Source organism: Drosophila sulfurigaster, chromosome 2L (assembly GCF_023558435.1).
Source record: "Drosophila sulfurigaster albostrigata strain 15112-1811.04 chromosome 2L, ASM2355843v2, whole genome shotgun sequence".
In the NCBI taxonomy this organism is placed as follows: Eukaryota; Metazoa; Arthropoda; class Insecta; order Diptera; family Drosophilidae; genus Drosophila; species Drosophila sulfurigaster.
The window spans coordinates 6,313,089-6,328,492 of record NC_084881.1 but is presented as its reverse complement, the minus strand read 5'-3'; the positions used below and the strand labels follow the sequence as shown (position 1 = coordinate 6,328,492).

At 39.0% G+C, this 15,404-nt stretch overlaps 2 protein-coding genes across 5 annotated transcripts in view; both read left to right on the top strand.

Annotated features, from left to right (window-relative positions):
• Window positions 1-252: 252 nt before the first annotated feature.
• Window positions 253-2,232, top strand: LOC133847753 (hexokinase type 2-like). The gene has a single exon (XM_062282997.1). It carries the CDS (start codon window positions 349-351, stop codon window positions 1,759-1,761), a length of 1,413 nt encoding a protein of 470 aa, XP_062138981.1. The 5' UTR covers window positions 253-348; the 3' UTR covers window positions 1,762-2,232.
• LOC133847428 (uncharacterized) overlaps window positions 1,765-15,404 on the top strand; it is a 50,154-nt gene continuing 36,514 nt past the window's right edge. For 3 of the 4 annotated variants that reach the window (XM_062282502.1, XM_062282592.1, XM_062282673.1), the window contains exons 1-3: window positions 1,765-2,229; window positions 2,867-3,467; window positions 13,869-14,189. In XM_062282502.1, the coding sequence (XP_062138486.1) occupies window positions 3,015-3,467; window positions 13,869-14,189 (774 nt within the window). In that variant the 5' untranslated portion in view covers window positions 1,765-2,229; window positions 2,867-3,014. The remainder of the gene's footprint in view (window positions 2,230-2,866; window positions 3,468-13,868; window positions 14,190-15,404) is intronic. The other variant, XM_062282752.1, reaches the window with a different exon arrangement.

Here is a 15,404-nt window from a genome sequence, read left to right as displayed (position 1 = left end):
TGCCTTTACCTGTTTCTGTTTCCCTTCTTCAGAGTTTCTGCTTCTGAGTAGCGCAATCGAGAAACCCAACCAAATACCGGCAAACCTCAATCGAACGCAACGTGTTCGATGGTGTTGTTTGTTCGCTTGTGTGACGGAATTTAGTTGAATTAAGTTCGAGTTGCATTTGGTTGTCTTGTTTTGGGAAATCAAATTACCCAAATAGGGAAATATTCAATTTGAGAATATTTGATTGATTCTTTTATCTTTATTTTAATTTTGCTTATATACAAACAGACATATTTAAATTTTTGTATTAGTTTTTATATAAAATATATCTTACTGGTAATAACTGTCATGTGAACAAAAATGATTCGAAAATCAACTCGCATGTTGCGCAGCTATTTTCATCTCTTCTTTGGTCCAGCATTTCGACTGACAAGTAGATTTCCCGAAGCCTTTGAAATATGCAAAGAATTCAGGATAGGCAGAGAAAAAATGCTGCAAATTGCGAATGCCCTCACCAAGGAGATACAACTCGGCCTGGCCAGGGAAACTCACCCACAGGCCATAGTGAAATGCTTCCTCACCTACATTCAGGATCTGCCCACGGGCAAAGAACGTGGCAAGTTTATGGCCCTGGATTTGGGTGGCACTAACTTTCGATGTTTGCTCGTCAATCTCGCAGATGGCGCAGTGATGCAGACCACGCTCAAATCGTTTGCCATTTCCGAGGAACTGATGCAGGGTCCTGGAACGGATCTGTTTGACTTTATAGCTGAGTGCCTGGCGGGATTTTGCAAGGAGCAGAACATTGGTAACGATCGCATTCCATTGGGCTTCACTTTCTCGTTTCCACTGCAGCAGATTGGTATCAACAAGGGCATTTTGCGGCGCTGGACTAAGGGATTCAGATGCGAAGGAGTCGAGGGCAAGGATGTCGTGGAGTTGCTGCAAAGTGCCATCGATCGCCGTGGTGATGCAAATGTCAAAATCGTGGCCATTTTGAATGATTCCACCAGTACACTTGTCTCCTGTGCTTATTCCCATCCCGACTGTCGCATTGGCCTTATTGTGGGCACCGGCGTCAATGCTTGCTACGTGGAGCAAACATCCAAGGCGGAGATGCTCGACGGTTATGAAAGCAGCCAGAAGCCCATCATGATCATCAACACGGAACTGGGAGCATTTGGAGACAATGGATCATTGGACTCGGTACGCACTGTTTATGACAAGACCCTCGACATAGAGTCAGTGAATCCAGGCAGTCAGACCTTAGAGAAGTGCGTCTCCGGCATGTATCTGGGCGAGGTGGTGCGTCACATTCTGCTCGATCTTATGCGCATGGGAGTGCTGTTCCGTGGCATGAGACCGGATGAAATGCAAACCAAATGGATATTTCGAACTCGCTTTATATCGGAAATCGAGTCCGATCCGCCTGAGGTGTTTCACAATGCCCGAGTGGTGTTGTATCATCTGGGCATCAAAACGGACGACCTTAATGATATGGCTTGTCTGCGCTATATCTGTGATTCGATATCGCTTCGATCTGCGCAACTCACCTCATGTGCCATTGTTGCCATGATCAATCAGATGAATGTCGAGTCGTGTACTGTGGCCATAGATGGGGGACTGTGTCGCTATCACCCGCATTATCGAAATTTGATCGAGCAGCAGCTGTCGATACTCTTGAAGAATGCTTCTGCATACAAGATTGTGCTGTCCGAGGATGGTTCTGGTCTTGGAGCAGCTCTCGTCGCCGCAGCCTTCGCCAATAAATAAAGTCGAATGGCGATGCCATCGTTTCCCCGTATTGTCTGCACATGTTTGAGCAAACCTGCAGCGAATACTGGGAATTGGACGCAACCTCAAACATGTTCGATGACAGCCGCATGCCGATGCATGGCGGAGGGAACGTCGCACACGCGACGCCAAACCAGTTTTCTGGCTCACAGTCAACGACGGGCAACTGGCGTGAACGGTTCGCAGTTCGCAGTTTGCAGCTTATTCGAAAATCGGTTATCGGCTCGTCGATGGTCGCTCGTTTGCTTTGGCGTGCCATGCATTGAATTTGAATTGAAAATAAAATTTTGCCAAAAATTCAAAATTTGTTTTTTCAAGCCAACAAAAAAGAACGCGAAGAAATGCGACGCGACACGCGGCAAAAACTAACAGTCGAATCAATTTTAAAATAAACAACCACAAACCATAACAACAACAGCAACAACAACAAGAGCAAGAAAATAAAAAGTATGTGCAGAGCGTTTAATACAGAGAGAGAATTAAATGGTCAGCGGAAATATCAAAACAAACGTGTTTGGCATGCAATATGCAAAAGCAACGCGCCAACTAAATAAATAATAAGCAAAAAGACGTCAGCAAACAATAAAAGTACAAAATAGCCCCAGAATTGGCCCAAACGTACTTCAAGATACATTTGTATCTTGCGCTTGCATTTGTGCAGTTCCCAGTTCCCAGTTCCCAGTTGCCAGAGTCGTCAATGGGGTCTTATTTTGTTCAGTTTTCTTGTTTTGTGCGAAAGTAAAAACTACCTGCAACACTTGCCAGAGAGAGAGAGAGAAAAAGAGAAACCAGTTTTGTGAAAATCATTGGCCATTTGCTTTTATTTTTGTTTTTATTTGTATTTTGATTTCAAACTGTATTGTATTTATTTTGCTTTTGCTTTTGCTTGCCTTTCGCCATCTCTTTGGCTTGGTGCTTCGATGGGCAAATAATAATAATAATCATAACCAGAAATTGGGCACTCGATTGGCAGTTGCAAGTGTTGCACGTTGCACTTCGGACTTTAATCAGATAATAAGGAAAAAATTACGCAATAAATAACTAAACTAAATAATTGTTTCACACATGTATTTCTAACCCACAGTTGAATAATAACAACAAATCACAAAAAGTGCTCAAAAAACATATTTTACGATCCGCAAAGTGAAGAGAGAACTCGACTCTCGACTCAAATCTCGGCTCGCAACACGCCCCCAAAACACAAACACAACACACACACTCATACAGATATTATGCTGATGCACACCACATCGACAACATCGACCGCCACGATGACCAACTCATCCTCATCGGCCACGCCCACACCGGGCTCAACATCATCGAACAACAGCGCCACACTTGAGACGCTGCAGCAGCAGCAGCAACAACAGCAACAGCAGCTGCAACAACAACTCCAGCAACTGCAGACAACAACATCAGCAACAACCGCAAATAACTCACGTCCACCTTCGCGAGCTCCCTCCATCCTGGACAGTCCGACGCTGGCGCGCGTGGAACGCGCTCGTCTTCGTCTCGAGCAGCAGGAACGGGAGCGGGAACGCAGCAGCCAACGCTGCAGCCAAATAGGCGGAGGCAGCGTCGGAGGCGGTGGCTGTGGCGGTGGTGGCAGCAGCAGCGGCACGGGCAGCACTGCAACAACCATGAATCGCGAGGATAGCCTAGAGCGGAGCATATTGGATCCCAAGGTGAGTCCAGTCGATCTATAAATTGCAATTAAGTGAACGCTTCTCGGGATGCGGGCTTCTAAATTGCGATGTGAAAATGAGAAGATTACGAAGTCAATGAAGGAGCAACTGCAGAGTTGTGGGATATTCATTAAATCAAAAGAAAAAGATTCAATGAGTCACTTCTATTCAATCAGCCGCAATTGCAATAAACATTTGCTCGATTAATCGAATATAATTATCAATATATCACTCCAAATAATAGTTCTTATATTGATTGATTTCATTCGTAATAAATATTCTTCCTCTTTGGGGGCAATCAAAATGTGGTGTTTATAAAATTGATAAAAGTTGAATTTGCATTCTTAATTGACTTATTGTGACTAATATGTTAACACAATAATCCATAAATCGATTCTATTCAATAAAAAAGTATGCCATAAATATTCGCAATGCTCGAATAATCGAGTGAAGCGTCTATAATTGGCAATAAATTTTATACTCTTCGTAAAACTTCTTCTTTAAATGAGACAGTTTAAATGGGTTATATGCTGATTATGGAATGGACAATAATGTTTATAGAAAATACTTGAAATTTCAATTCTTAATGAACTTTGTTGTGTTCAATATATAATTATTCTATAAATCGAAAGTGAATAATTCAAATTATAAAGCAAAGACACTAAATATTCCTTGATTTTTGCAATATTAAATAAATAGAGTTAAGTATCTATAATGATGAATGAATCATGAACAATACTTACTCTATATAACGCAATATTATCTAAAATAAAATAGATATGTACTCTTGCTCTTTCAAGAGAAAAAAGTAAGTCATTGCAAATCTTCCTCTAAAAATCTTTAATGGGACTTTGTTTTAATCATTTCAAGAAGCTTTTTGCTTGTCTCTCACTCTTCTCTTGACTGATTCTCACAGTCAAAACTTTCATTTTCACGATGATCTCTGGCTGGCTATCGAAACTCATCTGTCAGCTCTAAGCCCCATTCTTGACTCATTTTTGGCTATTTGGCCATAAATGTCTTTCGGGCTACGCCAAATTGGTTGTGGACTGAGCCAAAACGAAACGAAACAAAACGAAACGAAGCGAAATGTGGCAACAGAACAGAGCAGAGCAGCAAAGAGCATTTGCACTCATTGTTATTCAGCTAAACCGAATAAGCCATATTCACATTTGCTGTTTGCTGGCCTGCTGGCCACTCGCTCTTGACAGCATTTCACTAATGGCTGGTCCCTGGTCCACTCCCCGGGCTATTTGGGCCATGTATTCGTATATTCGTATTCGTATTCGTACTCGCATATTCATACACGTACTCGAGGGCTGCACTCACTCACTCACACTTGGCCTTCTGGCCGTGTATGTAAATGCTTTTTATTTTGTTATTATTTTGTTAACACTGTTATCTCTCGGGTTTTATCTGAATACTGCGACACTGAGTTGTTGTCATTGCGGACTCATTCTCATCATCTGCAGAGCATAAGCTCTTTAGGCTCTGCTCGTTTTTAAAGCTTAGACTGTGAGACTATGAGACTAAGCAAAAAGTTCTCTTTATTTTTTTGGTTAGAGTCTCTCACAATCTTTGCATATATTTTCTACCTATTTTTTTAAGGTAGCTTAAAACTTAAGCAGGTAGCGAGGAATTTGTTATTTTTTGTTTATTTGTCTTTCGGGCAACCGAGATAATGAATTGCAAAAGACAGTCCAGACTTAAGATAGCCGCAATCACATTGAACATATCGCATTTCAGTTTACAAGTCTTCATATCTAACTCAGTCGGACACTGTGTATAGTTGCTTTGCTAACACATTACATGATCGATGGCCTTTGTTTCGAATTAAGACACAGCGTGAGTTGTGCATTACAGAAGATACATACACATCAAAAATATTTAACTTAGATCAAAGATTATCACAGCCTTTATTTATTTACAATCTTGTTGTATTAAATATATTTTGTTGATGAATTTAAGAATAGACTTTCCTTGACTAATATCATTATTGATTTTCAAATAAAAATAACATTAATTATTATCTCAGATGACTCCAAGACTTTCTTAACATATTTGAATTTCAATCTTATTCCGCAATTTCGCAAAGTTGCAATCAAAATTTTAAGCTCGGAACTACTAAAACGAATTTTATGATATGAAAATAAATCCATTTACTACAGATTTCAAACTGCTTTGTAAGAGTCAAAGTATGTCTCTTTCGCATCTTCATAGACAAAGTTGTTACCTAACTCGCACTCATTTCACACTTAATTTTGATCCTGCTGCATCTGTCAATACGATTTGCTTTTCAATTCGCTTTGGCTGCTTGCCAGGTTTTCAACTTTGCAGTTTGTCTAACTGATTACCTGAAAAGTCACACATGTATCTCTTTAGTAACGCTGCAGATTGCTTCTCTGCCTCGTCCTCTCAACTCTAAACTCTGTCCTTTTGACCTTAGCAAATTGTATATGTTTGTCTGGCAGCAAATTGCCTGCATAATTTGCACAGCTTCCTCAACATCAACGTCTACGTCTACGTCGACTTCGACGTTGTCGTCCTGAAACAAAATGCTGCCAAAATATTTGCGCAGTTGTTATGCAGTTTGTTTGGGCTGATTTTGCTTTGCAGCTGTCAATAGATTGCAAACTGGCAAACTAGAACTAAAAGTAGAAGAAAGAGAACGAGAGAAGCAAAAGGCGTTGTCGATAAATTTTCGGCGACTTTTTGCGAATTTTTTTTGACTCGTAACGGTGCTTTAAGCCAAGTTTTTTTTTTATTTTTGGGAGTCAGACACAAAATCGATTGCAGATTTTTTTGCTGCTTTTGGGGTCACTGCGAAGACATTTGTGTATGTTGGGTTCGGTGCATTGAACCCCAATGAAAAAGCCAAACAAACCAACGGCCTAACGCTTCAAGTGCTTAAGACATTAAGACGAGTTCATAATTAGTCACACTTAAAAAGCCATTGGCCCTCGAGTTGTGCCCCGTTAGTGGCCAGGCGAAATATGAGGAGAGCCAAAGCAGAGTGGTAACTGGAGAACGAAACAGAGATAGAGGCAGAGACAAAGACAGCGAAAGAGACAGGGCCAAAGTTATGAGTAGGAAGCGCCAGGGCAATTGTACTCGTAGATGGGCCAAACGAAGGCAACTCAGTCAAGCAGCGCGCAAATGGAAAGCAAACAGCAGAAATCACGGCTAAAAAGAAAGAAGCAAAAAACATGGAACGTGCCCAGCGACCATATGGCCGGACTTGGCCAACAATACATATCAGAGTAGTGTAGTTGGGTGCTCGGCATTCGGTACTGAGGTAGGCTAAAACACAACAAACGCAAACGCAGTGTCTTCTGGCCAAGTCTCCACTATGGCTATGGCCAAGCTTCGCTGCACTCGAGTGCAGTTGCCAAAGGGCCGACAGTCCTAAAGTCCCAAACTCGCAACTCGCAACTCGCGTATCTGGAGCAGAAAACCTGCAACGGAATGTGGGAGAGATGTCTCCGTAAATGTGTGCGTTTCTCTGTGTATGTTGGGTGAAATGTAGCTAAAAGAAATGAAATCTATTCGATTGCTTGTAAAATATTTTCAAAACGACCCTCGGTAAAAACATCAGCAAGAACAACAACAACTACGACAACAAAACAATTGCAGCCCCCACGTAAACAATTTCAATAAATTTTACGTTCAATGTCAATTTATTTTGTGCTGTTGGCGCGCGTTTCAATTTGACGGCAGAGCGAGAGCCAAAACAACAAGAGAACAGCAAAACAAATATGTATTTCGCATGTTACATTTTTAGTGTTTTTGCAACAAATTAAAAAAATGAAAAATGTTTTTCCACTTGACTGCCTGAGCACTGAGCACCAACGAGGAGGCCTTAGAAGTGGTCAGTCCCCAGTCAGGTAGGGATCGAGGGAGCTCAGAAATGAAACTGGGTGACGAATGCTCATCATCGAGAACTGCAGAGTACCCAAGAGAGAGAGAGAGAGAGACAGCCGAGCAAACAGTACTAGATAATGAGAGTTACAAACACAAGCGAACGATAAGCAAATAATAATAAAATAGGAAATACATAAAGTTATAAATATACTAATTACTCAACAAATATAATAAAGCAATCGAGGAAGTATTTGAAAAATAAATATACCAAAATAAAAACCAGATAAGCATTGCAAAACCTAGAGTAATTCATCTTGCATTGTGAAATTTTTAAAAATACATTTTAATGTAGTCATTATTAACAAGTTGGGTATTTAATAATTAATTATTAATATTACATTATGAAATCCAAATTATGTAAAAATATATTTAAATGCATAAGAATTCTAATCTTGTATTCCTCGATAGTAAATATTATTAGCGCATAGAATATTGAGAAGCGTGTGTAACGAAAACATGTCACATAGTTTTATCACTTGCGGCTAAAGAAAACTATTCACGTTAAAGTTGAATCCCATAATACATACTAGCTTAATCGATTAACAATAAAAAATTAGTTCAATCATTTAAGTTGTACAAGAAAAACTATGCCAAAAACGCACAATCAAAGAATGCTCGTTTCTTCGAAAGGGCCAATTAGAAGGTCATAAATTAGCTCGTAAATAGCAACACCAAAAATAGCCGAAACAGCCGAAAGTACGTCAAGGTAAATAAATAGAATAGAAGGAAATAAATTTCGAAGGGTTAAGGTAAAACTGCAAGCGGGTAATTTGAGTCGAGTTTCATTGTCGACAAGCACGCATCGAGAATCGTTGAATAAACACGGGGCTAGTGGCAAGTGGCAAGTGGCAAACTCGCTCGCTCTGCTTATCGGCAAAGTCAAAAAATAGACCCAGTTTCCCATTAGCCTCACTAAAAGTAAACTAAACTGGCAAACAAACAAATGCACAGACAGCAAGGCGAACGACGACGACACGCAAGAAATGCGTAAAAATAAAAACAAGTAAGAAAGTTACAGTCGAGTGTGCTCGACTGTGAGATACCCGCTACCCATTTTTAATAAAGGCAAAATATTGCGGTATCATTTTCAAAATATACCGAAAATACTAAAAATATACTAAAAATATACCAAATGGTATGTTTGGTATATCGATACAGCACACCATTCAAAATATACCATAGACGACACAATGTACCAGATTGTCACCCAAAGCAACTCAGACCCCTAGTAAGTAGGCGTTTTTGCCCATACAAAAGTATTTCTTTAATAACTTCCACAATTTTTATCTGATCGCAACCAAATTTTCAGGAATCATAACTACTACAGTAATTATTGTATATACCAAAATTCGTAGCTCTAGCTTTAAAATTACACTTGTTATTCGATTTTTTTGATTTGCGGGGGCGGAAGTGGGCGTGGCTAAAATTTGAAACAAACTTGATCTGCGTGCAAACATAACAAATGCTGTCGAAAAAAAAAATTATAGCTCTATCTCTTATAGTCTCTGAGATCTAGGTGTTCATACGGACGGACGGACAGACACACAGACACACAGACACACAGACACACAGACGGACAGACGGACAGACGGACATGGCTATATCGTCTCGGCTGTTGACGCTGATCAAGAATATATATACTTTATAGGGTCGGAGATGCCTCCTTCTACCTGTTACATACATTTCCTGCCGGCACAAAGTTATAATACCCTTCTACCCTATGGGTAGCGGGTATAATGAGCCAACACAGATACTACAAAGGGAAAGCATAGAACCCCCTTGTTACAAAGACAACAACATCTCCCGGCCTAGCACAAAAATGTTTTCATTCATAAAGCGAGAGCGGAAAAGCAGGGAAAAACTTTAGCGGAAAATATGCGCCACAATAAAATATACAAATAAATGGCCGGGCTTAATGCAAATAACGGGGAACGGGGAGCGGGGTGTAGGCTCACCACACGACGAGTGAAAGACTCAGTTCCAAGGACCAAGGACCCAATCCCATACTCATGTCCATGCCCATTTCCCATTCGCTTTCCCATTCCCATTCCCATTCCTTGCCTTATTCCCATTCATAGTCTTTCGCTCAGGTCCAAGCAGCGACACAAGGGAATTTCCAGTCGGCACACCAAATGGCACACAGTAGTGCAATATTTGGCAATGTTTGCGAGCCAAAAATGCGGAGGGAGACGGCAACCAGTATCCAGCAACCAGATGGCTTTTTGCCTAACCAAATCAAAAGCAAAACCAAATGAAAATGTGGCCAAATTGGATGCCACCAAAAATGTTAAAGTGCAAAATGCCAAAGAGCTGTCTTAAAGCTGTCTGTTGAAAGGGCTAAACACGAGTTGGAATTACGATAAAATAACAGTTCTTCTGTAAAAAAAAGTATTATATAGAAAAAAAACTGTTAAAATACGAAAAACAAATAAATTAATCTCGAAAAATGCTACACAAATATGCAAATTGTCAGATTTACTTTTTAGTAGATTTGTTATTTTATCCCCTTTTACTTTTATTTTTCACTTTTTACTTTTCATCCTTAAATGACTTAAATTTTTAGTTTCACTTTATATATATGGTAATTCTTTCTCTCTCTATCTCTCTAATTGGCTTTGCTTTTGAAATTGCTGTTGCTTTTCTTTATATCTTAATGCGACTGCTCCCAGTGTAAAGTGATATATCACAATTAAGCGGTCGGCCCACTTTGACCCATAAAAACAAAACCGAAACGCATGAAACGTGCACTCAGCACAGCAGAGGGGCAAATTTTTATTTTAATGCACTTTGATAGATTGCATTTGCTGGACGGAAAGAGAAAAAGAGAGACGGAGAGATGGCGTAAGAGGTGCAGTGGGTGGAAGAAGAAGGGGGACCCTTAAGTAGAGCAGTGTGTTAATTTTTATATGGCAACATGTAAATTGGGTAAAATTGATAAAGAGTGGGATGCAAAAGCACCGCAAAGGGGCAAGTGGCAAGTGGCAAGTTTATACAGAGAAGTGTGAAAGGGCTGACCTCAAAAAATATCATAAAAAACTTAAATGTCAATAATAATCGTACTTTTGTAAGTTTTAATAATTTGTAAGTTACAAGAACTTAAGTTACTATTAAATATGCATTTAAAACAGTAGTAAACATTTATTTTAAAACTACTTTCAATTTCACAGATTTAGGTTCAAAAGTTAACAAGCTTATCAATGAAGTTCTCGAAATAAAATCTTCTTCTGAAGATTTCAGACTTGAGAATACAATTTATTAAATTTGCTTCTGTATAACTTGCTAGGAAATAGTTTAGTTACTGTCACTAGTTGAGCTTTATTTCCATGACAACAACTAAGATTTCGCTTCATTCTACAAGATGTGCAATTGCCAACAAGTAAATACACAATAGAGAGTTTGCACTTCTCTTCCACATCTCTACCCATGATTCTTTCCCTCTCTTTCTTAATCTTACTAACGGCTTAAGGCAGCTTCCTCTTTCTTTGCTGGTCTTCGACATTAGCAAATTTCTGCGGAAAAAAAGAGCTGAAAACAATGGCAAAGCATAAAATTTACATATTACATCAACATGTTGCATGTCAGCTGATGTTGCTGCTGCTGCTGATGTTGTTGTGGTTGCTTGTATGTAGTTTGTTGCATATATGCAATTGAGTTAAGCGCCCTTGCCTCTCGCCCCTTTCGAGAAACGCCTCCCTTGAGTTCTCTCCCTTGGTGACTTCAAGCTAAACGAGGCATTGCAAAGCAAAAACAGAAGTTAAACCAAGGCAACTGAAGCAGAAGCAGAAGCTGCAGATAAAGATGAAGATGAGGAGACTGCAATCGCATTGCAATCAGCATTTATTGTGTGAATCGTAGTCACAGTCTATGAGCGAGTGAATGAGCTGGTGAGTGCGTGTCTGAATGCGTGAGTAACTCGGCGAGCAACCTGCAATTGCATTATGGGGGGAAGCGGGTGACTTGTTTAATAAATAAATATTAAACAACGACAACGAAAATCTTTAATATGCGAACTGGGAGTTGACCTCCTTCAAAGCAAAGCGAACCGAAGCGATTGCATGGCAACTTCCCTTTTTCACATGTCGACCATGCCCTTTATTAGTGCAGACGTACAAGTGTGTGTATTCATTCAGATGTTCGTACATATGCATATAATTTTATGATGCATACTTTAATTGCCATTTCCCGTTTTAATGAATTGTTTATGAAATAAAAAAAAACATTGCTTGCATACAGTGCAAGGGAGCGTGGGTCATGGCAACAGCAACAGCAACAGCAGCAGTAGCACCAACAACAACAACAACAACACCAAACAACACACATACACAATGACACACGTGAACTAAAGCTAGGCAATTGTTGTGCCCATTTTCATTGCTTCCGTTGCTGTTGCTGTTGCCGCTGCTTTTGTTGTTGCTTCTGCTGCTGTTGCACTTGCCAAATGGCAGCGTGTTGCCGCCTTTTCTGTATTTCTGTACTTTGGGGAAGGGGAGGGAAGGGAGCTCAACTGTTTGCATGACTAACGGAAATCGTTTTCATTTGTTTAGCGCTTTACATTGAAGGTGCACCCTCTACTTCCCCCTTGTGCCCCTCCATTACCTTCTCACTCTTTCACTCTCGAGTTAGCGCCAGGCGGTTGCAGACCCCACAAAGTCAAGCTATAGACGTATTTAGCGACAAGGGCATGACTTTTGAATGCATTTGCTGACCGCATTGGGTTTCGGGGTTTACTCTTTTCAATGAATATGAACTATGAATATTTCGGCGGAGCAAACGAAGAGAAGGAACGGCTTTTGTGCGGCATTTGTTTAGGCTTACCCTTGGTCGATTTGTCGATTTGTGTGCGCAACATATACAAAAATATACCATACATAGTAAATGTGTACATTTAAGTAGCATGATCATGCAACTGACTTTCGACAAGGGGACAAAAACAATAAATTCAAGTTAGTTATAATTAGAAAGAAAATAAAAAATAGAATTCACATTAATAAACGGCAGAAAAACAAAAAAAAATAAAATTTTTTTTTAATTCTCGGAGTAGAATACAATAACAACCTGTGAAATAAAACTAAAAAAAAACAGTATGAAAGCTACAGTCGAGTGTGCTCGACTGTGATATACCTGCTACCCACTTTAAATTCGAAAAAACAGAGCAATTTGTAAAATACACCAAATTAATATATTACACAAATACTGAAATATAACGAAGGCTATATTTGGTATATTTATCTAGTACTACATTTAAAGTATACCATATATACCAATGTACTAAACACACCAATAGGCGTTTTCTGCATTGCGAAGTCCTTCAGCCATATATTACCTACAGGCAACAAATTATAATACTCTTCTTACTTATGCGTATCGGATATACTATTAATCTTTTCAAATAGCACAAAAGACTTTCCAGAAATTGAAAAGCATTAAATTCCGTAAAATGATATATTATTTAAGATTAGTCTACATTCGCCGAGGCCTAAGCCATATAAATAATTACTTCCGTTTATGTAGACTCCTCATACTACAATATCAAAGAAAGCACATGGACAGCTCTTTCCTTATGACTCACGACTTTGACAGATTTGATAGACATTGCAAAATAAGTTGACTACCTCAACAAATTGTCGCAAATATTCCAGCAAATCAACTTAGTCAGCGCCACATCAAGCGAATTGTTCTAACAATCTAGCAATTATAAAAATGTTCTTATCAAATATCTGAGCGCAGCGGCGTGTCGTTAAACCGTTATCTCAACACACATGCTATAAGGTTGACATCATACTAGTCATATAAGTACATACATAGTACTAACTAAAAAAAGACCGAAGAGGAAGAAGCAGAAATGAAGTAAGCTAAAAAAAAAAATTTAAATTGTTAGCAGGGCGTTGAAATTGTCGATGTCGTTGTTGTTGTTGTTGCTGGCGTTCTTGGTTGGGTGGCTTGTGGTCGGGTATGACATCATATGAGAAACCATTTATGGGGGGAGTGCGTGTGTGTGAGGGGTACGTGTGTGGCATTGTGGCTTGTGCGAGGGTGTTAAGTGTATACTGTATGTGTGCCATGTGCTAAGTGCATGTGTACAATATATTATATAGTCTTTGTGGCTGCCCAGCTGGACTGGACAATGTGTCGATATCATAAAAATAAATTTGTGTAAACAAAAAACAAATGAAACTATATTCTCCACTATTATTCTTATATTGATTTAGTTACAACGAGAAAATTTAAAAATTACATTTTAGTTTGCTCAATTGAAAAACCGACAAATTGGCAAATTTCGATTAAAACAAATTTTGTATTTATTTCTATTTTTTCGTACACCCCCCAAAAACAACAAACGAAACAATGCAATACAACAATCCGTTAACACTTTTACACTCTCTTACACAATATACAAAACCAAAAAACAACTCGATGCCTCTGTCCTGCGTCTGTCTCCTCCTCCACTCCTGAAAAACGAAATGAAAAACGAATATATAGAAAGACTCGGCGCCGTGGCATCAAATGTGGACGCATATGAAACGCCTCTCGCACGCCTCAAAAGTCAACTCGACGACCAGTCTGACAGCCCAGAAAACAGACGTGGGCGTTGGCCATCATCACCTGACAGCAGGCACAACAACAACAACACCAACACCAACAGCAACACAAACAGCTACACCAACAGCAGCGACAGCGACAACTATTAATGGTGGAACACCGAGAGGAACAATGCCAGGCAAATGCATATTATTTCCGGATAAGACGTCCTCCCTCAAAAGTTCCATGTACACGCAACAGGTCTACTTCAGGCCCGATATGGTAGGCTATACACATATGCAAAAGATCTGCATTACTATCTAGATGCATAGTTTTCTTTCGCATGGTTATGGCATTACTTACAAATATACACGATGGATCCACACAATGGTTTTGGTTCTCTACTTTCTACATAAATACATATGTATAAGCTCGTCTAGTCGATTAGTTGTAGTGTCTTGTTGATAAAAATTGAAAATTATTAGCACTATTGAGTACAGAATGATTTTGTTTATAATTCGTAGTTTATTTGTTTATTCTTTGGCATCAACTGAACATTTAATGAATTTTTAGCGAAAATCTAAATATGTTTTCGGTATTTTGGTTAATGGTTCTTGGCTTTGGTTTCCACAATTTTATTATTTCCATTCAGCATACACTTTCTGCCTGGCTTTATTAAAATGCATAAGTATCTTTGCCCTAGCCTTACTTTAAGCAATACCCTTCAACCCATCCACATCCATCCCCCCCCACAGCACATTCAAACTCCCCATTACCCAACTTTATTTATATTACAAATATTTCCATAGCAACTTTGAGCACAAGCTCTTCAAAGCTCAACGTTGCATTAAATGCAATGCATATAAAAGAAAAATGTTATAATCATAATCATAATAATAATAATAGTAATAGTCATAAACCTCCATCCAACAAAATGCCAGCAATTGACTTTGCCAAGGCAAGCCAGGCGTTTGCGTTCAAAAGTGCACCACTAAACCACCGCGCATAACTTTTCTGAGCATGCAGAGTTGAGTTTTATGATTTCCAATGCATATACACTCGAATGTATGTACATATATATAAGCAATTTAAATTGCGGATTTTAGCTTGAACAGTACAGTGATAACTAGCTTTAACAGCACATTAAATATTAAAAGTTAATAGTTAAAATGCATACAACATTAAAAGTAAAAGTCAAATTGTGTGTGTTAATTTTACTCATATAGCGGCATATAGTAAGAATGAACTAAAAATATTATTCAGACTTAGTACTTTATTCAGATGTTAGTTAACACTCAGTCAGTTTAAATTAAAATGTTGAATTGTAAATGTAACAAAATGTATGTTAAGCTTTATTTTATAAGATACAAGCTTAAAAAGTAATTTCTTTTCAACTTCTGAATTAAGTTTTTCAAGGTCAATAACACTCATATCTGTTAGTTAACAGTGATGCTATTTGTTAACATTCAACTGTTAACCGCAGAACTTTGTATGCTT

Bases quoted from the DNA above. Each gene is read 5' to 3' on its own strand.
- LOC133847753 (XM_062282997.1), top strand. From the start codon at position 349: ATGATTCGAAAATCAACTCGCATGTTGCGCAGCTATTTTCATCTCTTC.